Source organism: Nannospalax galili, unplaced genomic scaffold (genome assembly GCF_000622305.1).
Source record: "Nannospalax galili isolate Female #2095 unplaced genomic scaffold, S.galili_v1.0 scaffold147, whole genome shotgun sequence".
NCBI lineage: Eukaryota > Metazoa > Chordata > Mammalia > Rodentia > Spalacidae > Nannospalax > Nannospalax galili.
In genome coordinates this window covers 294,259-319,930 of record NW_008355800.1, presented here as the reverse complement: position 1 = coordinate 319,930, position 25,672 = coordinate 294,259, and the positions used below count along the sequence as shown (strand labels likewise).

Sequence of the window (25,672 nt, the reverse complement as noted above, 5' to 3'; positions counted from 1 at the left end):
ATCTAGCGGTAATCAGTTGTCAATATTCCTTTGGATAAGATTGGGGTCTGCTGTTCATTTTCCCAGTTTTATGCTGGGTTACTATCTGGGAATCCCTTTGGCCACCCTGACCTTAAGAGTAAAAATAAATCGGTTTATCTGGACCAACTGTATGTCTTAAACACCCAAAAGGAAAGTATAACCTAAGATTAAAGGGGCCAATATAATTTCATAAGAGTCCATATGTATAGCCAAAGGCTACATAACAAGCAACAATGCCAGATAGACGAGTATTTTAATAGTAGCTCATCGACCAGTTAATGTGTGGGTGTGCACACACTGCTGGAAATTGAACCCAGAGGCTCACACATGGTATGTAGGCTCTCGTCCACTGAGCCCATGGCCTCAGCACAAACACCTTGGATCTTTTTCTTGCCTGACCACTTTCTTTTCTCTTGGCTCTCACTATGTTTTGAATACAGGCCAGTTTAATTGTGGTATTGCTTGCCATCTGCTCTTCTCCAGAGTAGATACTTTGAATATTGATTTTCGTTTAGTTTGCTGGTGTGCTAAGTACCTAGAACAGTGGTATATACTTGTTAAACAAGTTCATCAGATTAGTCCATTTTCCTTTGACTTTAAGTGATAGTGAACATTTCTTTTGGGAATAAATATTCAGCAAGCTAACTGTTCAAAGTTTTTTTTTTTTTTTTAAACTTTGGCAGTTTTTCGCAGGGTGGCAAATTTGAGATGCGATTTTTTTTATTTTGCCAAAATTACTATTTTTAGAGACCAGGCATCACTATGTAGCCCTGACTAGCCTGGAACTCATTATATAGAATTGCTATATTGACTCACAAAGAGCTGGGGATGGTGGCGCATGCCTTTAATCCCAGGCAAGCAGATCTCTTGTAAGTTAGAGCCCAGCCTGGTCTACATAGTGAGTTCTAGGCCAGCTGGGGCTGCAGGGAGACCCTGTCTCAAAAAGACAAAAAAGGGAAAAAAAGAGAAAAACAAAGACACCCCCCCCCATGCTGCTTCCTGGGTGCTGGGATTGAAGGTGTGCACCACCATGAGATTTCAAAACTTTTGAAGAAGGTATACATTATAAAACATTAAATATAGGGCTGTTGAAATCCCTTTCTAAAACCCATTGTTGAGCTGACATGCAAGTAAGGCAACTCCTCAAAGCATTCAAAGAGAATCAGGACTCCGAAGGAAAAAGTCTAGTATTCATAACAACTGCTCAGCTAGAGTTCTGTAAGGACAGGAAAACCTGGAACTTTGGCTTTTACAGGGTATCCTTGGAGGACTGGACAGTCTAGGGAATTGAGCAAGGTGAGAAGTAAGATACAGAGACCTTTGCACGAAGCTGGAATTCCCTGAAAAGGGTCAGTGAGTAAACCAGGAAAATAGAAAACTTGTCCAATGGTAGGGGTTGGAGGAGGAGAGCTGGTTGGGAAGAGGGGTATGTTCATTACTTTGCTTGTTCCTGTCACAGCATCTGAGAGAAGCAACCTGAAGGGTGATTTTTTTTTTTTTTTCTGACTCACAGTTTTAGTCCATTATAGTGGGGAAGGCATGGCAGAGTTCATGGGATTGGATCTTATGACTTAATTCCTTAGTGATGGCTGGTGAGGGAGTAGAGCACTTGGGCAGGCACTTGGGCAGATAGACCTTCATTTTTGCTAGTTAGCCAAGTGTTCAAACTAGGAGACTGGGAATTTCAGGTTCAAACTGTGTCGGGGTGTTTGTTTTAGCTTGTGTTGAATGGGAGGGTAAAATAGTCGTCTTTGAGAAGTTACTGCTATATGTCTACTCCAGCTGTATTTGGGGCCAGAGCTTATACTGTGTGAATGATGAAAAAGAAAAAGAAACAAAACACCAAGCCAAGAATTGAGTGAAAAGTGAGGCGTCTCGGGCTGTTGGGACTAGGGGCCAACCAAACCAAGCCCTCTCTTCTTCCCTCCCTTTGTGCTCTCACTTCCATCCCCTCCCCCCTTCCCTACAGTCCCTTCGTTTCCCTCTCTTCCCCTTTCCCTTTTCCTCAACAGTGTCTTAGTATTCCAGGCTGTCCTTGAACTCACTAAGTAGCCAAGGCTGGCCTTGAACACTTGGTCCTCCTGCCTCCACCTCCATCTGCTAGGATTACAGGCACCAGTCACCATGTTCAGCCTGAATTTTTTCTTGAAGAATGTAGGAATTTAGACTTCAGAGAATTAATGCTTTCTCGGACCATGAACATAGAATCAAAAGAGTAAAAAAATACAAGAAAATCAGTAATTAAATCAACAGAGCAATGAAAAACATATAATAAAGCTGTCTAAAATTACAGATAGTGCTGGTTGTCAGATATAGTATAAAATTAAGTACATTTAGTATATTTAAAGAGTATAAACATCACTAAGAAGCAAGAGGCTATCAGAGTTAAGCAAACCAAATTCACTAATGTATAAGGGAAATAATATACATTGAATAAAGGACTTATTCCAAGACTCAAGCTTGGTTCTGTATTAAAAAGTCTAATATAATTATCCATACAATTATTTTAAATGTCACCCTGCACCTGTGCCTCGATTGAACCCAAGGCTTTATGCTAGATAGTTTTCTGCCACTCAGCTGTGCCCCCAGTCATGAAACATTCCATGTTCTATAAGATGCAGAAAAATAATCCATTAAAATTAATCTTTTATTGAACAAAACCCATTACAGATTTAGAGAGGAAAGGAAATTCTGTGACTTGATGAAGGGCATCTGTGAGAAGCCTATAGTAAGCATCATACTTGATAGAGAAACATTAATGTAATCTGTAAATGTCAGCAACAGAGCAGTCTAAAGACCTTCACTGTCCCTTGTGTCTCTTAACATTGCATTGCATCTCTCCCAAAGACCTGGGTGAATAGAAGTTACAGGGCTAAAAGAAATAACCAAGTAGTCTTCCACAGAGTCAATATGAATATTTGTACAGAAAATTCAAGAGGCCATAGATGAGATTTTTAAGACTTATACTAGTTTAGTAATTTGCTTTATATAAAATCACTATAGTAAAATGAGTTCTGTTGTTCTAAACTAGCAACATAAAATGTAATAATGGTTTAGAATAGTTAAAATCTAGGAATAAGTATTTAAAAGGGAATTGTGTGCTGATAATTAGTCATTTTTCTATTATTGTAATAAATATTTGAGATAAAGAGAGGAAAGACTTATTTCGGCTCATGGTTTCAGAGTCCATGGTTGCTTGGCCATGGCCCTGTTGATTGGGGCATGTGGATTTACTATATGTCATGGTTGGGAGTGTGTGGCACAGGAGGATTTATTTATTTTTTTTAATCTCCTAACAGCCAAGATGCAAAAAGAGACAGGAAAAGGTGTTAGTCCCAGTAGACCCTTCAGAGGCATTCTCATCTATGACTTAATTGCCTTCAACTAGTCCCCACATCTTAAGTCTTAAAAGGTTTCATCACTCCTAATAGCACAACTGGCTTGTGATTAAGACTTAAAGCATGGGCCATTGTGGGGACATTTAAGATCCACACTGTAGCAGGGAGGGGAGATCTTTAGAGAGTTATAAAATACATTGAAAGATATTACAGCAGACCAAAATATGTTTTGGGACATAATCATAGAGGAAGTAAAAGACTTTCTTGTGAAAATGTCAACCTGCCATTAATATATTAGTTCATTGGTATTTTTAGAAAACAATATAGGAAATCCTTCCATTTGTTTGTTTTTGTAGAACTTGATAAGTTAACTCTAAAGTTTATTTAGAAACAGGATCAAGAATAGCTAAGTTATTCCTGAAGCAATCCCTTACCCTATGCAATTTTAAGACTTACTGCAGGACCTGGGAGTATAGCTCAGTATCATTACCTTTCTGGCATGACCTAGTGTTACAAATCATATAAGGAAATGGAATACTCTTCTAATGGTATTGATACTGTTATTTAGGTAAATGAAAAAGAAATTGGTTTCTTTTTTATTATGTATTTTCATTTTATGTGTATGGGTGTTATACCTGCATGTATGTAAGTGCACCCGTGCCATGCAGTACCTACGGAGGTCAGAAGAGTGCGTTGGGTTCCCTTGGAATTGGAGCTACAGATGGTTGTTAGCCACCATGTAGGGCTGGGAATTGAACCTTGATCTTCTGCAAGAGCAGCCAGTGCTCTTAGCCATTGAGCCATCAAACCCACCAGCTTTTTCTTTTTAAGCTTTTTGGGGCAAGATCTTTTCTGTAGACCCAGATTGGCCTTGAATTGATGATCCTCCTGCCTCAGCATCCTGAATAACACAATTACAGGTATGTTCTAACATGCCCAGCATAGACATTGATTTCTTACTTCACACCATTTTCTTATGTTCCATATGGATTTAAAAATTTACTTGTGAAAGGCAAAATTTAAGATTGCAGAATAAAATATTTGAGTATTTTTGGACCCCATTCTTTAGAGACCAAAAATACAGTTGCTGAACAAAAAGGTTAATGAATTTAAAGTAAAATATTTTCTTGTTTCCAGTTTTTTGAGACAGCATCTTGCTGTGTACCTTTGGCTATCCTGGAACTCAACATGTAGACCAGGTTGGCCTTGAACTTACAGCAATTCTCCTGACTCAGCCTCCTTAGTACAGGGATTACACCATGCTCAGTTTTCCTTTTCTGTTGTTGCTAAAAACATAAAGACTACATAGTCATCAGTACACAGAAGATATTTGTAATACAAATAAAGGACAAAGGATTTTAAAAAATAATACGTATATAATAAGTATATAATGATATATGTGTCAGTACATATATGTGTATAAATATAAAAAATAAATGGGCAAAAGAGCTATTTCATAGAAAAAAATGTTAAATATCTGCAGATATTTAAGTTTAAAAAACTATGTTGACAAAATTGTAAATATTGGACAACATCAGGGGTACCAACATCTGTTTACTTCTGTGGTAGTTGTCAGCAAACTGCCAGCTAAGGGCCAGATAATAAATACTGTTTGCTTTGAGGCTGTAACAGCATCTTCAACAATTACTCAGCTTTGCACCTAGTAAGGGAATGAGTGTGGTTGGGATCCTGCAGAAGCTTGTGTACAAAAGTAAACTGGCAGCTAACAACCTTCTGTAACTCCAGTTCCAAAGACTCTAGTGCCCTCTTCTGGCCCCTTTGGGCATTGCATGCCCATTGTGCACTTGTGCATGCTGACAAAACATGGATACCCATAAGAATAAACACATCAGGAACTGGAGAGGTGGTTCAGTGGTTAAGAGCACTGGCTGCTCTTCCAGAAGACTCCGATTCAGTTCCCAGAACCCACATGGTGGCCAAAGGACTGGTCCTCCAGTGCAGTCAATCTGTAAACACCCATATTCCCCACCTAATGAGGCCTGGTCTGATCTTATCGGACACTTTGACTTGTAGGGCAAGCCAGGAGATAAGAGATATGCTTGAATTATGTAGCAGTGAAAGAGTAGGAAATTAGCGGGGGTGTGGTGGTACACGCCTTTAATCCCAGCACTTGGGAGGTAGAAGCAGGTGGATCTGTGTGAGAGGCCAACCTGGTCTACATAGTGAGTTCCAAGCCAGCTGTGGCTACAGGGAAACCTGTTTCAAAAAGACCAAAAAATTAAAATTAAAAAAAAGGAAGAAAGAATAGAAAAGTAATGTGGAGTGGACAGCTTCTAGCCTTCCATGGTTTATATCCTTTGTATAAGAAAGTTACAGTATATTTGAAGTCCTTCTCTCCCTCCTTGGAAATAGCCACTAATATGTGTGTTGGTATGATATGCTGTGTTTGCAATATGCTTTTGGGCCCATAAGCAATAGGCCTTGCTTTAACATGCTTTAAACAATAGTGTAGCTGGAACAGGCTGTCCCTCTCCTGAAGACTGTGCTCGGATTCGTTGTGTGCTCCTCCTGGTGCACCTAGTTCTTTTTGCCATCTTAGCTGCTGTGCAGTACTCTGCTGCGCAGGTCCTTTACCCAGATTCCTTTTGCTAGACCTTCAGGTTGGTTCCCTTTACTGACCATTTTAAGCAACACTCAATACTGTCTCTTTACTCGTGTAAATTTCTTCAGATTATGAACCTAGAAGCTGAAGAAAGCAGTAAGGTGGTGCTTCCTTCAGCACTGCTAGATACTGCCGATTGGTTTTTCAAAGTGGCTGTGCCTGGGTGCCCCAGTTACATGCTTACAAGTAAATGCTTGTGTTTTCACCAGTTTGATGAGGTTAAATTCATTTTCTCCGAATACTACTGAGACTCTTTCTGGTTTTGTTTGCTCCTTCTTTGGCGGTGAGGGTGGAGGGTTAGTGTTGGGATTCAAACCAAGGGCCTTGCCTATCCTGGTCAAGTGCTCTACCACTGAGCTGTGCTCCCAACTATCATTGCTTATTGTGATTTTGGGGAGGTTTTTAGTACATTCTGATACTGAAGTTCTTTATTTGTTTCGTGGATATTTTCTCCCAGCTTTTGACCGGTCTCTTTACTGCCTATAATGTCTTGGTTGTATTAGGAATTACTCTTGTGTAGTAGAAATTACTCATCTTTTTTGTGCCTTGCATCTCACCTAATACAGTTCCCCTTTCAGGCTCTGACATCTCACTTTCTGCCTTTTGGTTGCTCTCTAGTGCCTGCAAATGGCTGTTTTCTGTTTCATCCAAAGATTAGAATTGTTGATGGGTAGGTCAGTCTAGCATGGCTGTCTATCCCTTGGTGTATGACTCTGCCACATTTTCAAAGTAATGTGGTGGACTCTGTCTCTGATGACTGTCTCCTAAAGGCTCATGGTTTACCTCACCTGTCAATGGACACGCTTTGTCTTCTTAGTGTAATCTTTTTTTAAAAAAGAAATTTGTGTATTTATTTTTATTTTATGTGTATGTGTGTAAGTGTACCCGTGTCGTGCAGTGCCCATGGAGGACAGAAGAGGGCATTGGAACCCCTGGAACTGGAATTATGGGCAGTTGTTAGCTGCCATGTGGGTGCTGGGATTCGAACCCAGGTCTTCTGCAAGAACAACTAGTGCTTTTAACCGCTGAGCCATCTCTCCAGCCCCCTTAGCTGAGTCTTAAGAACTTACTTGGTTTAATTTCTACCACTTCATTTTATACATTCGATATTGGTGAGTTTTCTGTTGAAAACTCCTTTTCTTACTTTCTTTTGATTGCTACTCTTCGACTTCAGGTTTTTTTCTTCTAAATTTGTAAAGCTATTTATTGAACACTCCCTCCAGGTTTGGAATACACTCCATTTTCATGCTCAGAGCACGGAACTCATGGCAGAGAGTTCAGACAGTCATTTCAAATTTTAAAATGGGAACCAGAAAGAGTGGAAGAATCACCGACAAATGTCATGCACACCTGCTTCCCACCCCTCAACTTTGATTTGTAAAGTTTAACATTTTGTTTTTCCTTATTTTTAATTTTGGTGTGATATTTGAATAAAAAGTCTAACATTAATCAAGCATCTGTCCAGTACCAAAACACAGCAGCGATAACGTTTCTTATTCTCAGTTACTTGTCTTCCTTCTCACATTATTGTTTTCTAGTAGTTTATTCTTGTCATGTGTCGTGTGCCAAGCCCTGTGCTAGACATTGATAATAGTGCAGTCAGTTAATTAAATACATGCTGGGATATAAATAGATGCTACAGGGGAAACTAGAATACTGGAAAGGCTAAGCAGTGGCATGGGGTTGGGGGTGATGCTATGTTGTAGAGGAGTTTCTATGGTCCTCAGACATTTCTTAGCATTAAACATTCTTAGGGCACAGTTTGCTTGGACTCTAGGCAGAACTCCAGGAGGATGAAGGAAGATGTGGAGTTGACAGATTTGAGCATATTAGGGATGTGTGATCTGTGGTAGATTTGATACAGCCATGTACTGCATAACAGGATTTCAAGCAAAGATGAACCAGCTATACAGTGGTGTGAACCGTATAACCTAGATATATAGCAGGCTTGGCTACTAAGTTTACATTAGTGACATTTTTGTGATGTTCTAACAGGAATGAAATCACCTCATGGCACGTTTCTCAGAACATACTCCTCTTGGAAAGTAGCACATGACTATAATGTAATTTCTTTTTAAAATTTTTATTATTTTTTAATTTTATGTGTATGAGTGTATTGCGTACATGTGTGTAAGTGCACCTATGCTGTGCAGTGCCCGTGGAGGACAGAAGAGGCCATCAGATCCCCTGGAACTGGAGTTACATTTGTTAGTTGTCACATGGGTGCTGGGATTTGAACCTGGGTCTTCTGCAAAAACAGCCAGTGTTCTTAACTGCTGAGTCATCTTTCCAGCACCTATAATGTAATTTCTAAGATGACTATGTCATGCACCAAGTTGTAGTGTATAGTTATTAAATTTATATTGAAATTCTTCTGCTAGACAGCTTCTTTCACAGTATATTCCTGCTGGACTGGGGTGCGAGCCTGTAATCCCAGCTGTTTGGGAGGCTGAGGCAGGAATATCATAAATTCAAAGGCTGCCTGGGCTACAGAGCAAGTTCAAGGTCAGCCTGGGACACGTTGTTAGATCTGTTCACAAGATTTAAAAAAAAAAAGTAAAAAGAGGCTTGGGGTGCTTGCCTGGCATACCCAAAGTCCTAGGTTCAATTCCCAGTACACGCAAACAAATGCACCTTAATTTGGGTCCTCTACTGTTTCCAGCATAATTTTCCTTCACTGGATAAATTCCTCTCTGAACCAGTAATTGTATGTTACAGAATGGTATGTTGGGAAGTTTTGACCATAGAAGCAGAATACCTCATCACCATGGCTCATCATCCACATAGAGCTTCATGCATCGGAGGTTGCAGGGCTATCCCCATTGCTTTCCATGTTGCCATTTTCAGCATGATGATGGCTTTCTCCGTGGCCTTAAGACAGCTGCAGAACTTTTAACTGTGTTGATGCAAACAGAAGCCAAAAGTTTCTCTTTTACTGTCTTTTTTCCTAAAGAGGTCACTTTTCTCAAATGGCTTCCATTGGATTTCTCTGTAGGTCCTGTGGGTCAGTTTCATTTTGTGCACTGGCGAGATAAATACAGTGGCCGTGGTTGGCACGGGCTGGCCAGGGATAGGTGGCCTAGCAGAGAATTATCACTTGAATTCAGTTGGGGTCCAGTACAGTAAAAATGTTTAGTGTGAAATAAGGAGTAAATAGCATTTGTTACAGGTGTTATGTGTATGTCCTGAAAATACCTCATAGTTTTCTAAAAGGAGAAAAGGTTATTCCTAATATTTCTACTAAATTTGGTGTTGGTTCTTGTTACTATTTTATCAGTTGACTCGTTCATGTAATAGGTGTTAACTGAGTGCCTGGGAGCCAGGTACTGTGCTTAGCATGGGGAATAGCTGAATAGCAGCTTCAAGTGGGCAGCTGGCCTGCAGTCTAGTGTACTGGGTGGTGGAGGTTAGGGAGGAGGGTAGAGTTATTCTGAAATAAACTGATTTTAGGACATTTATTTTTTTTTATCAGGAAATGTGGGCCATATGAATTTGAGATAGGAATTCATTTGAAAAATGACTTTGGGGTAAGTTGATAATTGGGAGTGAGTGACTTCAAGATTATACTTCTCCATGAATTTCAAAACTTAACATCTGTTGAATCTTTGCTTTATATACATGTATTAGAAAGATTTTGTACTAAATTCCCACTTTAATAAAATTATAGAACTGTAGTTCTAGCAGTAATTTATTAGTACATCTAGATCTCATTAGCACGTCAGTTTGAAGACCAAATGACCCGGGAAAGAACTACTTGCTAGCGCTTCACCTGGTTCAGCTTCCTGTAATCCTGCCATGTGACATTGAAGTCATGCCCAGAGTCATGTTGAAGACAGTGTGTCCCTGGGTTCTCTATGCCACTGTAATTGCCATTGCACCAATGTGGTTCATGTGAAAGAGCCCTGACTGCTTCATTTAATAAAGTACCTTTAGAAATACCATTTCATATTTACTGAGTATGTATGGTGTGTGTGTTAGATAGTCCCTCAGTTTATTGCAGTGGGACTATGGGATGAACATGTTTTTTTCTTTTAAAGAAACAAAGAGGCTTAGTTGGGTTGGGGGAGGGTGTTTTGATAAAATTAACCTTGCTAAAGCCTCAGAACTAGTAAATGTTAGAACTGACATTTGAACTTCAGCCTTTGGCCTCCTAAACCTTCCCTTCTTTTTTTAATACATTAATCATGTTGGGGGTTCTTAAAACTACCCAAGATTTTGTGATGGGTCTGGAGGACTCACAGGCTTCGGCACATGGTCGTACTAACAGCTGAGGCACACTACAGCAAAAGGGTACAAAGCAGTACTAGCAAAGGACATGGCACGAAATCCGGAGGACACCAGGAGCACTTCCGAGAGCTTGCTCCCTGTGGAATAGCACAGGGCATGCACAGTCCGCAGCAGTTATGATAGCACATGTGAAATGTGACAGTCTACCAGGGAAAGGAGGCAGAAGTAGGGTGGCGCTCTAGGAGTTTGAGGTGGGCCTGGCCTACATAGCAAGTTCCAGGCCAGCCAGGGCTACTCAGTAAGACCTTGTCTTTAAAAAAAAAAAAACAACTCTAAATGTGATTTGCAATAGAATTGTGAGATTATTGAACTCTATTAACATAGAAGCCTAAATAAAGGAAGAGATGGGACTTTTTCTGGATTTGAAGACTCACTATAAAGATAACTATTTTTTCCATTTGTATGTGTATTTTCTGACCTGGCACCCTGGCTACATATTATAGATCTGGAATTCTTTTAATGACTCATGAGTGAAGAATAGTTTCCACATTTAAAAACAATATTTTATTATTTTTATTTTATGTGTATGAGTGTATTGCCTGCGTGTATGTGAGTGCACCTGTGTCGTGCAGTGCCGCGGAGATCAGAAGAGGGCGTTGGATTCCCCTGGAACTGGAGTTGAGGACGGTTTGTAGCCGCCATGTGGGTGTTGGGAATCGAGCCCAGGTCCTCTGCAAGAGCAGTCAGTATAGCCATTGCTCCAGCCCTAGTTTCCACATTTTTAAATGGCTGGAAAAAAATAATTTATAACATGAAAAATTAGGTGATATTCTATTTTAATGTCCGTAAATAAACTTGGAATGTTGTCACACTTGCTTGTGGCTTTCATGATACAACACCAGAGCTGAGCTGATGCAACAGAAGTTGTGTGGTCCACAAAGCCCAGGCTCTTTACTGTCTGGCCTTTTACCAAAACGGTTTGGCAATAGCTGCCCTAAATAAGTACTCTCAGAAATGTGTTCTGGTATGGTTATCCCATACTGCTTATAGTAATAGATGTCTAGGAGGCCTTAGCATCCATTAAGAATACAGCTAAGAGCCTCGTATGCTAAGCTAGGAGAATAATGCTCAGTAGTGAAAATGGTTGGACGACAGCTACGTGCAATGTATGATGAATCTCAGGAGCACAGTGTTAGGAAAATTATTCAGGCCTGGTGAGATTGGAGGGATGGCTCAGCAGTTAGGACCACTTGCTTTGGAGCCCAACACCCACATTGGGCAGCTCACAAATACCTGTAACTCCAGCTCCAGGGGATCTGATACATTTTCTGACTTCTTTGGGCACTTGCACACACACACACACACACCAAAAAAAAAAAAAAAAAAAATTAAAATTAAAAAATTTTTAAGTTTTCCATCTATAAACATTTCAGAAATGGACAACTGAAGCAAGATGTTAAGTATATCAATGAGATTAAATTGTTAAACAAGGAAGGGCAGTAAATTCAGAACAAAGATTGTCTCTGAGGACCTAGGAAAGAGGTGGAATTGAAGAGGGAACATTTCTGAAATGGGTGGTGAATATATGTGTGTTGTGCTGTGATTATATATTACTGTAACATGGTTTTATGTATTTGATGGACATTTGAGGTTTGGTACATTTTAAAAGTATGTATTTTTAAATTTTGTTTTTATTTTATGTGTATGATTATTTGCCTGCATGTGTGTGTTTATACTGCATGGTACCTGGAGCCCTCCTCTGAGGGCATTGAATCCCCTGAACCTATAGTGAAGAATGGGTATCAGCCACCATGTAGGTGCTGGGAACTAAACCTGAGTGTTCTGCAAAAGAAGCAAGTGCTCTTAAACACTGAGTAATATCTCCAGACCCTAAAAAGTAATTTTTAAATAGTGGTGTTTGCTTCATAATGTATAATTATTTGTGACTAGTAGAGGGAAGCAATTAATGAACAAGAACATTCTTGATTTTACTTATATTCATTGATCCTGTTTCTAACTCCAAGCATTGAGCTTGTGTCAGGAACCCAATTCAAACCCTTTATAAAAATTTATTATTTTTATTTTATGTATATGAGTATATTGCCTGCATGTATGTAAGTGTACCCTTGTCGTGCAGTGCCTGCAGAGGTCAGAAGATGGCGTCAGATCCCCTGGAACTGGAGTTATGGACGATTGTTAGCCATCATGTGGGCACTGGGAACCCGGGTTCCCTGCAAGAGCAGCCAGTGCTCCTAAGCTCTGAGCCATCTCTCCAGCCTCCCCAGTTCAAACTCGTTAAGCAGAGATTAATAGAATTCCCAACTGGTCAAAAAGCTGAAGAATCAGGGACTTGGTCACTGTTGGGATCCTCTACCTGCCTCTGTTGGCCTCATTCTTTGACTGTAGATGAACTCCAAATGGGTGGTTGACTAACTAATAGCTTTCCAAGTATGTGACTGAAGAATCCCAGTAGCGAGGTTCTGTGGTTGGCCTTAGTAGGTCTCCTGTGGCCTGGGAGTCAGGTTTCTATCAGAAGAGGGGATAGGGAGGGAGACAGGCTCTAATCCCGAGCCTGGAAGCTGTCCCAGTTTGCATCTGTTGTGTGTTTGTTCTTTAGGTGTAAACCAAAATGCTGCATTTTTATATAACTTTGTAGATATTAGGGCTGTTTTGAGTGAGCATTAAGACATTGTGATGCTACCTAGGACACACTATTCAGTGCTTGTGGTGGGAACAGTGGTTACAGGTGTCTGCTGAGCCATATTTAATAAAATGAAAATAGAGCATGATCATGAAGGTTCCAAGTGCTGCCACTATAGTTACCCCCATTTCTTCCATTTTCCCTGATAATAAACGCATTCAAGATAGTAAAACCGTTTGGGTCAAAATAGATACGGCAGGGTCTGGAGTGATGGCTCCGCAGCTAAGAGCACTTACTAAGCCTTTGCAGAGTACCCAGCTTTGGTTCCCAGAACCCACATGACCGCTAACACCCTTCCTTAAATCCAGTTCCATGGAGTCCAATGCCACCTTCTGGCCTCCAAGGGCACCAGGCATGTACAAGGCACACTTACTTACATGCAGGCAAAACACTCATGCACGTAAATATTTTAAAAAGGTATAGCAACTTGTGTTAAATCACGAAATGTCGATGTCGATTCGAAATGACTGAAAGGCCACTTAACGATGAGACTAGAATTGACTACAGTGTCAGTTTATAGGTGGTTTTGTATCTTCTACTTCTCTTTTTAAAAATATTCTATTTATTATTTTCATTTTATGTGTATGAGTGCCATGCCTGCATGTAGGTGAGTGCTTCCGTGTCGTGCATTTGCTGTGGAGGACAGAAGAGGCTGTCTGATCCCCTGGGACTGGAGTTACGGACAGTTGTTAGCTACCATGTGGGTGCTGGGATTCGAACCCAGGTCTTCTGCAAGTACAGTGTTCTTAAGTGCTGAGCCATCTCTCCAGCCCCCATCTTTTACTTTTCTGTGTTTATCAAGTTCTTTACATTGAGCATGTATTACTTTATAAATAGGAAAAATATAGTGTTTTAAGATATCGTTAGAAGCTAAATCAGTTTATCTCCTTAGAAACTAATATACTATTTGCATGCCCTAAATAGAAATACATGAACCAGTAAGCTTTGTTAAGAGGAGTCACCCAAATGATAAGTTCATTCTCCTGACTTCTAATCTTGGGGTAATCGCTTGGGGAAATAACTTTAGTGATCAGTATCAAGAATGATTTTTAATTTTCTGAGTAGTGGTTCATTTTATACATGTACAGGCAGCGTCTACACCCTTAATTAGAAATATAAAATGCTCTGAAATCTGAAACTTTGTGGCTGAAACAGTCTACATTTTGGAGCATTTCAGATTTTTGGTTGTAGAATTTCAGCCAATTAAGCCTGAAAATACAGCAAAATCTGAAAAATTCCCAAATCTGGAACGGTTCTAATTCCAAGCATTGTTTATAAGGGATGTTCAAAGATGTCAAAAAGATTGCACACAGGTCTTTTTGTGTAGACGTGTTTTCCTTTCTCCTTTAGAGGTCTGAATATGAAAAGGTTTGTTCTCCATAAATGGACCGACTATAATTTATATTAGTAAAACAGTCTTTAGATATTAAAAATGAGTGTAGCTGTGGGGGTGTAGTTCTGTTTGTAGACTGCTTACCTAGGATGCGTGAGTTCCTCTCTTCCATCTCCAGCACTGCACAAACTGACAGTTGTGCACATCTGTAATCCCAGTACTGGAGAGGGACAGGCAGAAGTTCAAGGTCGTCCGTGGCTACACAGGAGTTTGAGGCCAGCCTCGGCTACATGAGACTCTGCCTTAAGGAAAAAAAAAAAAAAAATCCCATTGACATGGGAGTCAGATTACTTTTTGGATAGCCTTTCCTGTGAAATAACTCAAAGTGCAAACATACGGTGTCTGGCCTCTGGTGAGAGCTGTTCTGTAGTGTAGTCCTTTTACTTGTTCCCATAGTTATTAGTAACTACTCACTGCCTGCGACAGCCAAGTGTCACATGGAATAAGGATGGCTTTGAGGCAGGAACATGTCAGCAGCACCATTGTTCTCACCGTCAGCCAGTGAATGTTAGTCTGACAGAAGATACAGGCGAGAGATGACGTCCCCAGAGATGGGAGTAAAAACAGCCCTTTATGCTTAGGAGTATCACTTAGATCTTCTCAGATGAGTTTCAGGCTGTTGTCGTTTCACAACCCTGTAAGGAAGTATTGTAAATATTTCATAGATGTGCAGGCTTCTCTGCCCCAGTGTATGTTCCGATAAATCCACCTTTGCTGGCCACTGATAAGCTGATACATTGCCTATCTGCCTGGTTCTTCAGAGCATCTGTTTCCATGGCCTTCAGCATGAGGCACATGTACAGATGTGTTTCCTCTGTACTTTATTGGAATACGCTTGGTGTGTTTCTCTCTTGGTCAGCGGTGACTCTGCCTCTGAGCCTTCATGTCAGCTACTCAGTGAAATGATTCTTAGAGCGCCAGAGCGCCTCAGGAGAAGGCATGAGTCAGAAATAATTCTAGTTAAAGTATCCCAATTGATTTTTCATATTTGCAGTTGAGCTCTTGCTGTCATTTTTCAGTGATGATATGACAGTATCAGGGGAGGTGAGAGAGTGGGAAATAGGAACTGAAAATTGGGGAAATCAGAGCCAAGACTAGGTCTTACATCTTTTCCCTCCTTTTCTGTAATGCTTTCTGTGAATGTTTTCTGAATGATTAGTAACTATTGAGTTTTGTGGATGGGATTTGGGCAAGATTTGTGGGAAAAGAAGGGCAAGATGTGGCCTGATGAGCTGTGTGGTATAGACTCTAGGGAGAACTGTAATGTGGATAGTTAGAATAGGCTGGAGTCCCTGATTGCTTACGCTCCTGTGCCAGTTAAAGTTAATGCTTTTGCATTTACTATAGCAGTTGAATAGGGAGGGAGTTAAGATGTTTGTGCTTGGTGGGACTGAAGTAGCAGTTCATTGTCGTTTTGATTTACATGACCAGTTACAGGGAGTTGAGCACATCCTTATACATTTCTTGACTGTTCAGATTTCTCTTCTGTAAAATACCAGTTTTCATCCTTTACCCATTTTTCTACTGGATATTGCTTTGTAAGAGTTGGTTGTATAGGCCTGGAGAGATGGCTTAGTGGTTAAGAGCACTGTATGTTCTTGCAAAGGACCTGGGTTCAATTCCCAGCACCCATACGGCAGCTAACAACTATCCGTAACTCCAGTTCCGAGGGAATCCAGCGCCTTCTGACCTCCACGGGCATTGCACAACACAGGTGCACTTATATGCAGGCAGTATACACATATATATAAAATAAAAACTAACAAAAAAGAGCTGTATAATTATGGAATTTCTTACTGTTCATGAAATTAATTCTTATTTCCTAATATTCATGAGTATTATATGATTTATCTTCTAGGTTATGAATTTAAAACACTCTTTTTTTCCCTTTTTCCTTATAGGGTATGAACGTGATTTCTGATGAAACCAGATTGGAATAATTTTCATGATATTTGTATATATATATATTTTAAAATTTTACATTTGACTTAAAGTGCCATGAGAAAATTTGCATACTGCAAGGTGGTCCTGGCCACCTCCCTGGTTTGGGTCCTCTTGGACATGTTCCTGCTGCTCTACTTCAGTGAGTGCAACAGATGTGATGAGAAGAAGGAGAGGGGACTTCCTGCCGGGGACGGTGAGTGGCTGTGCTATGACTTTTTCATGTGTCACTAGTTTCTACTAATATGAGCGATAAATTAGTTTTCTAAAATTAACAGTAATTCCCTAACTTCCTCTATACTTGGTGATCACATTTCTGACAATGTTGTGGTTGGTACTTCTAACAGTTGATTATTACAGTGTCATCGAATTATTTGCTTGAGTGTTTTTACTTAATAGTAAATACTAATTTTCTACAAATTATGTTGCCAAATGTAGGGAATCTCAAAGTTGGAGCTACAAAATGGTGCAGAAGATTAGTCTAATGCCATAGTGCAGGGCAGAGCATTACAACTGAATTATCAGGTATCACCTCCTGTGTTGCTGTCTCATGCTCTAGGAGAAGGAGTTCTTACTGTTAATGCTGAGATAGCTCCAGTTAGCACTGCTAGGGATGGGCTGCAGGATAGGGCCTGCAGCGAGATCACAATGAAGGGACACGGAGGACCTGGATGGGTGGTACTGAGGCTCTGCGCGGGGAACATAGAAGCTTCAGTTTTAAGCTGTTTGCATTCAAACCAGCACACACACACTTTTTTTTATCTTTTTTTTTTTCTTAATAGCCATAATGAAAATGACCTTATCAGAATCACAAAGGATTATTCTTGAAGAAGATCCTAAAGTTAATGCAGTTTTGAGAACCACTACTGATATATTTTTCAAAGAAGAAAAGTAGTAATCCAGAGTTAGTAGTCCAGCTGTTTTGGACTCTGAACTCGCTGTGGTTAAATAAAAAATGCATGGCTATATGGCACTTTCCTGTTCATAGATACTCTGTCTGGTTACTCTGCCAACATAAACTTTCTTTGTGTATATGGTCACATTTAATATTTATGTAATGAGGAAGGCACTTGGTTCCCCAAGTTTGTGGTCTAAAAGTTAATTATTTGTATAGTAATTATGTCTACTTAACCATAATTTTTTATGGATTGGTTTAGATAACCAGTTCTGTTTGTTTATTCTTGAGAAATTTGCCCTAATTTTACTTGATAGCATGGGATGTTCGTCATATGCTAACTCCAAACAAAGTTTTTACTTTGGCCATAAATTTTAATGAAATACTTTCTGTTCAATCTGTTTTTTAATTTGCAAAATATTTGCTTTCTGGTTCTGCTGTTTTGTAACATTGCTGGGTGACAAAAACTGCCTTTTTAACTGTTGCTAGAGTTATACACTCCTCTATCTTTAAATCAGAGGGCAAGTATTGCCCCTCACTGGTAAGAAACTGGGGTGCTCTTTCTCCAAACAGGATGGATTACCTTTCCCCTCACCCTATTTTAATCCATTGCCATTTGTAGTGGGAGCTTACGGTATTCTACCTTAAATGAAAAGGTTTAAAAGTGAGGAAGAATAGAATGGGCAGCATGTGAAGCTTCACATGGAGAATGATTCTTAAAGCTCTGATGGGTGCTAGGCAGTGTCCTCCGTGCTGGTAACACACAGCTGAACAGGAACAAACATGACAAACTTCTCCCTTGAGGAAACTTGTCTAAACTGAGCATGATGATGGTGCTTGTAGTCCAAGCATTTGGGAGGCTGAGACAGGACCCTGTGGCATGCCGAGGAGTTTGGACTCACCCTGCAGGCAGTAGCACACTCTTGCAGCACAGTAGACCAGGGTGGTAAGTCACCTATTCAGATTGGGACTTTTGAACTAATTGGTGGTTGTATAGCCAGAAGAGTGTGGACTAGAAGAAAAACAGGCAATAAAAATTGTACCCAGGGCCTGTACTAAAATGACACTGGAGGTGGAGAGGAAGTGAGTATATGTGTGTGTGCACACATGCGAGTGTGCATGCGTGTGCGTGTGCGTGTGTGTGTGTGTGTGTGTGTGTGTGTGTGTATGTGTTGTGTAGGTATTAAGTGAAATAGTTATGTAAGTGAGATTTGCCCAAATGCTTGAGATTCTGATCTTAGTGAGTTCAAGGCCAACCTGGGCTACGGTGCAAGATTCTGTCTCATAAAAAAAGAAAATAACATTCACAGAAAAATGGAGTTTACATAACTTCAAAAGCTCTTGAATATTGAGAGTAAAAGAAAGAAAAGTGTAAGTTAATCTCAGGTCTCCTTGATTATATAGATCAATGAGGTAGAATTCCCAGAGAGGAAGCAGTTTTGATGAGATTGTTGGTCCTAGAAGCCCAGGAAATACTGTGCACATTTGCTCTTTCACCTCCCCCCATCCCTCTCCCTCCTCTCCCTCTCCTCTTCCCTTTCCCTATCTCCCACCTGGGCTGACCATGTAGACCAGGCTGGCCTTGAACTCACCATCCTCCTTCCTCAGTCTCTCAAATGCTGGAATGACAGATGTGCATCACCATATCTGGCCAGATGACTATTCAGATACGTTTGGTAGTAAGGCTTCTGATGACCCTCACAGATGTGCTTCAGAGAATGTGATTATGAAGGCCAGTGACGGGATGAACCAGTGAAAGCAGAGACCTGCAGGTTCCTTAGAGAACCAGCCTGGAGGAATGGCAGCCATACCAGAGATGAAGGAGCCAAAGTTGGTTCTCTGTGTGTGTTTGTGTACATTGAGGGACTGGTGTTATGGAAAAAGGGTTAAGATAGTGTGGTATCAGAATCACAAGCAAAGGTTTATTCTTGAAGAAGATTTTAAGGTATTACAGTTTTGAGAACCGCTACTGGTATAGATTTCAAAGAAGAAGAGTAACTTTTGGCTCTGGGGAAAGGCTGGGTTTGAAAGAAACTTTATATAGGATAGACTGTGAAGCTTTGTAATGGCCTCGGGGTATCTGGTGTTCAACTGAGCAGGGTGTCTACAGCCAGAGAGTGAGACAGCTGAGCTGGAGCCAGAAGAAGAAGATGGCCTTGAAGGTGCAGTGTTCCTGATGGGGCTTTTGAGTGGTTATTTGTAGGCTGTTTCTGTAGTACTAAGGGGTGAAGGGAAGGAGGAGAAATGACAGGAAAATGGACAGGTGATGTGACTAAGCAAAATGAAGACTCTGCCCTGATGGGAAGTTTCAGAGCAGTGGTTGTTGAGAGGTCCCATGTTGTGTCAGAGCCCTGATGTTCATTGTTGAGGTTCCAATAGTGACAGTATATGTAGTGCCTTTAAAGAGATTGCTTACCAAAATGGTTGTGGGAGGAAGGATGGGTTATGGCACCCAGGATATGGTATGGACTTTGGCAGTAGAACTAGTGTGTACACTCCGACCTAGACGTGTCTTGATAGAACTCGGGTTCTCTTGGATCACCATTTTCTGGGGCATCTGAAGGCCAGAAAGAAAAGAAACCAAACAGTGAATGAGCGATAATCTCTAGAGCATTGTGTGGACGGTGTGAGGTCTTCTCTCTGAACGTTAAACTCCATGCTGATTGGGTGAAATTTACCAAGGTTCCTTTTTATTGCAAATGAAGGCATCCTAGATTTAAATAGAATTACTTAGAATTGTTTTTTTATGATTGTATTTAAGGCCTCTTAGAATATTGTCCTTGACATTCTAAACAGTTTTCTAGGAGCTTTACCTTTACTTACTACTTGCCTAATTTAAGTAAAGACGAGTTGGCTTTCCTGAGAAGTTCTTTTATAATCTCACACCTGTTTCTACTCCAAATTACTTGAAAATAGTGAAATTCTTCTGTGGCGGGAGAGTGTAGATAGGACTGTCTTATAGTAACAAAGTTAGTGTGGGTTATGACTTGGAAATATCTGTTAGTCTTCTGCTTTCCAGGATTAGAAATTTTATTCACTTTCTGGGATTGGCTGTCACATGAAGTCTGAAGTGTTTTCACAGATGCATTTTGCAGGTCGCCAGGTTCCTCGTCTCCTTTCAGATTAATGATGCAGTCTTCGGGTGCATGTGTTAGCATTATTTCAACATCCTACATCAGCACAGTCTACAGAAAAAATTCATTCTAGTGATTAACACTTTTAAATATTACCGTTAAAGGCTTTTAGAAATACTTTTGGGATATTTTATTGATTGAATGTGAGATTGGAACAGATTTGAAATTGGCAAGGATATTGACATGGCAGAGCATCAACAGGAAACCTGATATTAAAACAAGGCATACGTAACATTTCATTTTATCTTCCATTCATAGAAAACTTACTTTACATAGCACCGTGAAAGCAAAGATTCTAATGATGTAAGCCACATCCCCACTTCAGAGCCTAGGTTCCTCCTCTTTCTGCTGCTGTGCTGTGTACTCCAGGCTAGCTGTCCCTCGAACTTTTTGGTGATTCTTTTGTCTCTACTTCCTAGTCGCCATAGGAGTGCTAGGATTACAGATGTGCACCACTGCAGGAAGGAACCCAGAGTTTCAGGGATCCAATATGGGTTGCCAGGCTAGTATAGTTGTACTAGTTATTTTTTATTGCTGTGGCAAAACACCATGACCAAGGCAACTTACAGAACAGTTTATTTGGTTTGTGGTTCCAGAGCGTCGAGTCCATCATGGTGGGAAGGCGTGGCAGGAGGCAGCCGTAGCAGCAAGCTGAACACGCATGTCTTCAAACAGGCACAGGATGTGGAAAGAGAGAAACTCAAAAATGGGACATGGCTGTGATCTCTCACAGCCCGCCTGCCCCCAGTGACATGGACTTCATCAAGGCCACACCTCCTAGGGCTTCCCTGACCCTCCCCCAAACAGCCACCAACTGACCAAGTGTTCAAATACTTAAACCTGTGGGGGACATTGAAACCATCACATATAGCAAGCACTTTTAACCGTTGGGCTTTCTCCTAGCCCTGTAGCTGCCCTTTCAATAGTATTTTAATGAGGGGTCATTGCAATGACTTCTTTCACTGGTATTTTAACGTGTGTGTGTGTGTGTGTGTGTGTGTGTGTGTTCATATTTGTGTTTGTCTGCATGTGAATGAACACTTAAGACCACAGGTGGATGTCTGGTGTCTTCTTCTATCTCTTTTTGCCTAATTTTTTAGACAGGGTCTCTTAACCTATAGCTTACCAGTTCAGCAAGACGAGCTGCTTAGCAAACCCCATGTGTTCTCTTTGTCTACCATGTACTGGGATTACAGCCACCTGCCACGCTGCCTCACTTTTTGGCAGGCATTTTTATTTCAGTTTTTAAGGAGAGGCAGTTGTGGTTGATGTTTCCTCTTTCTTAACACTGCTTTTTCAATCACTGTTTTTCTCTTGCAAATTCAGTAAATGTGGAGTGAGATCCAAAGCTAATTTTCTAGGAAAAGATGAAGCAAACCTTTGCTCTACAGATCTGCTGCTCATAGAAGGTGTCTAAGGACAAAAACCCTGTCAAACACATGATCTTGCATTTATTGTCCTAAAAACCCCTAAGACATTTTCCCAAATTCAGACATGAACAAAACTTGATCTCTTCCTTCATTCTGTCTTTCGGTGGAGGCAGTGGGTGGTAGGACCTTCAGGGCCTAATAACGATGAAGTTTAATCTGTGTTGAGTGTGTGCACATGCCCCTTGTGCACATTGGAGGTCAGAGGACAGCTTGTGTGAGTAGTTTCCATTCTTCCACCTGTGGGTTCTAGGGACCCAGCTGAGATTGTTTGGCTTGGTGGCAAGCACTTTTTCCCACTGTCCCTGGTAACTGTAAACATCCTACAGTTTCAGTTCTTGGTTTTACAAGCTGCTGAGCGTGAGGACTAAAGGAGGAAATGCTGAGGGCTGGGGAAGGACCATATAGCAGGAAATAGGTTTGGAAAACTGGCTTAAGTTCCATGAAAAGAAGTTAAACTTGGAGCTGCCGTAGGAGTAGCCATGAAGGCTATGGTCAGGGAAGGTTGTGGCAGCAGTATTTGATGTGTCAGCACAAAGCTGTGCAGCATTTAGATGAATGGAACAAGGTAAGAGGTCAGTTCATCAACATGGACCAGAAGGGACAGCATAGCCGCTGGAAGGCATTAGCAGCCTGGGAGGCTGGATGTAGACGTGGCTCTGCTTGTTAAGGGTATAGTTCTAACTTGAGTGTTACTGTACAAAAGTCAGCTCTTATGAAATTAGTATTAATTAAGCTTCTTCTTTCTTCTTAGTTCTAGAGCCAGTACAGAAGCCTCATGAAGGTCCTGGAGAAATGGGGAAACCAGTAGTCATTCCTAAAGAGGATCAAGAAAAGATGAAAGAGATGTTTAAAATCAATCAGTTCAACTTAATGGCAAGTGAGATGATTGCACTCAACAGATCCTTGCCAGATGTTAGGTTGGAAGGGTAAGTCTATGGTGTGTCCTGGTAGCATCCGAATGAAGTGTGTGCATCCCCAATAAACTGCAGTTTAGTGCTGGCTGTTCTTAAAGGGAGTGTTCTGTCACAATTTACTCCTTAACTGTACTTAACACTTAATGCTGATAGAGTCATACCCCAGATATTACTCATCCTATGACCCTGTTTCCTAGGAAATTGGAAAATAACTGCTCCATGGATTCTAAGGGGCTCTAAACATTCTTAGCAAAATATTCATATGTTCAACTTTTGATGGGGGGAGATAGGATCTCACCATGTAACCCTGGCTAGCCTGGAACTCACAGAGATCCATCCGCCTCTGCCTCTTGAGTGTTGGGATTAAAGGAATGTGCCACCACACCCAGCTGGTTTGAGTTGTGTGAAACTTGAAGCAGTGAAGTGCACAGTCCTACATGTCCAGCTCACTGAATTTTTATGTAAGTACATACCTGTGTACCATCATCCAAACCAAGATATAACCCCTGATAGTTCTCTTATTTTCCTTCCCAGTTACTGCTCTCACAACCAGAAGCAACCATTGTTTGGACCCCCAGGCAAGATAAAAGCTCTAAACTTCTACCGTACAACATTGTGCCAGATTGCATACCTAAAAACCTTTTAAGAAGACGCTTGAGAGGTGGCTCAGCATTTAAGAGCGTGTACTGCTCTTGCAGAGGACCTGAGTTCAGTTCCCAGCACTCACATTGGGCTGCTCACAAGCAGCTGCAACTCTAGTTCCAGAGGGACCTGACACCCTCTTTCAGCCTCTGAGGGTACTCCACTGAGGTGCACATTATCCTCCCCTATACATACACATAATTAAAAGAAAATCTTTTAAGAAGGTAGACGTCAGGTGCTTTTATCACAATAAAATGAAAGATTGTAAGTGGATATTAAAACAAAATTATAGATCAAGGAACTAGAGAGTTGGCTCAGCAGTTATGAACACTGCTTGCTCTTGCAGAGGACCCAGGTTTGATTCCCAGCACCCACATGGCAGCTAACTGTCTGTAACTCCAGTTCCAGGGGATCTGATGGCCTCTTCTGACCTCCGTGGGCATTGCGTGGCACAGGTGCACTTACATACATGTAGGCAGTACACTCATACACATAAAATAAAAATGAATATTTAAAAATTTTAGATCAAATTATTGCATACAAAATATGTCAGAGAAACTATAAAGTACTGTAAACTATTAAATAAGTAAATTATTAAAACCTTTATACATAGACACATAAATAGTATAACAATCTTCCAGTCATATAGAGCCTTTCACTGAATTATATTTTGTATACAAATACTTTTAGATACTAGATAAAGAAGGACTGTACAGGTATGTTTCATGAAATCAGCATGATCACAGTGTAAAAATTAGATAAGACATTATAAAGGAAGGGACAGTTAGAGCCCAGTCTTACTGATGACAGTTGTACATGCAGCTTACAAATGAAAAGGTCATTCATTGACTCCAGCGGTATGTAAATTTCATGCATTCAGACCAAAGTAGTATGTTCCAGACACAGGGAGCTGGTTTAGTTTTTAAGATTGTTGAAATTCACCACATTAATAGAAAAAAGAATATGTTGATGTGATTTTCATTAAATACAGGAAAATATTTGATAAAATTTGTCACTGTCACCATAACATGCCATAGGAACTTAGGGGTAGAAGGGAACTTCCTTCATCTGTTAAATAAAGGGTATTAGAACAAAAGGAAAACCCAGCAAAGTAAATACCCATATGAATAGTGATTTTGAGAGCTGGAGAACAGCACAGTCACTGCTTCTATTTAGTGTATGCAGAGGTTGAACCAGGCAAGGTAGAGGGCAAAAAAATTAGATAGAAGGGTTTGAAAGCTAGTACATGCCTGTTACCTTAGAACTCAGGAGGTTGAGGCAGGAGGATTGCAAGTGTGAGGATAGCCTAGGGCTACATAGACCCTGTCTCAACTCCTCTCCCCTCCAAAAAAAAAACTAAAATGGATTGATTATAGGCAGAAGATTATAGTCAATGAGTGTTTAGCAAGCTTGATGATTTTTCTAAGGGAAAGGTTATTATTTGTTATTTGTTTTCAAACAAAAGCTAGAAAATATCTTTGAAAGATCATTTTAGATACTATTAGAAAGGTCAAATATAGGGGCAGATCCTCTCTTTGAAGGAAATCCTCAAGTTTTCTGAGAGAAATGAATACCTAAATACCCTATGGTTATGGGTTGCACTGCTCAGTGTATAAAGATGTTGATTCTCCCAAATTCATTTATTCAGTTTAGTCCCAGTCATGATCATGTGTGTGTGTGAGTGATTTGATTAGTTGATTATTGTGTCAGTGGAAACGTGAAGGTCTGGAAGAGCCAGACATTCTTGTAGAATGATTAAGGTTTCTTAAAAACTATAGTGATTGAGATGTTGTGATATTCTTACAAGAGAATAAGACCCAGTGGAGCACAACAGGGAGCTCCTGACTTATCCGTACCCGAACACTCAGTATGAGGACACTGCACAGCTCTTGAAGGATCATCTTTTCAGCAGTAAATGCCATTGGGCAAGCCCACTGTGATTAAGGACAAACAGAAATTGTACCTTTTCCCCCAGCAGAGAGAGTAGTCTATATTTTGTGTATTACAGATATAAATACGAAGACAAAGCCCTAGTGATTACACAGAAAATCTCTTTGAGCTTGGAAAAGATTTCTTAAACAGGTCATAAAAAGCACCCCAAACATAGAGAGGGAGGAAAAGTTTGATAAATTAAATAGGGATCAAACCCAGGGACTTGTTTATGCTACCATTGATCTACACAACCAGAACATAATCACCTAAGAATATATACAGAATAAAACTATTTGTGGGAAGATCAAAACAGACCAGAACTCTTGAAGTGTTAGTGATTGGTCACCTTCAGGGAGGAGAGAGACAGTAACAGCAGCGAGGTGGTTTGTGAGGTGCTGGTGGTGGTCTGTTCTCGCTGAGCTATAGTTACCTGAACGTTTGCCCTGTACTAATGCATTCATCTCAGGTTTGGGGTGTGGGT

General features: G+C 40.5%; 1 protein-coding gene across 2 annotated transcripts in view; it reads left to right on the top strand.

Moving 5' to 3' along the window:
* Positions 1–25,672, top strand: part of Galnt1 (polypeptide N-acetylgalactosaminyltransferase 1) — an 82,378-nt gene that overhangs the window by 19,420 nt on the left and 37,286 nt on the right. The window contains exons 1-3 of one of the 2 annotated variants that reach the window (XM_029556442.1): positions 9,471–9,509; positions 16,205–16,440; positions 22,455–22,629. In XM_029556442.1, the coding sequence (XP_029412302.1) occupies positions 16,302–16,440; positions 22,455–22,629 (314 nt within the window). In that variant the 5' untranslated portion in view covers positions 9,471–9,509; positions 16,205–16,301. Of the gene's footprint in view, positions 1–9,470; positions 9,510–16,204; positions 16,441–22,454; positions 22,630–25,672 lie in introns of those variants that run through there. The other variant, XM_008853694.3, reaches the window with a different exon arrangement.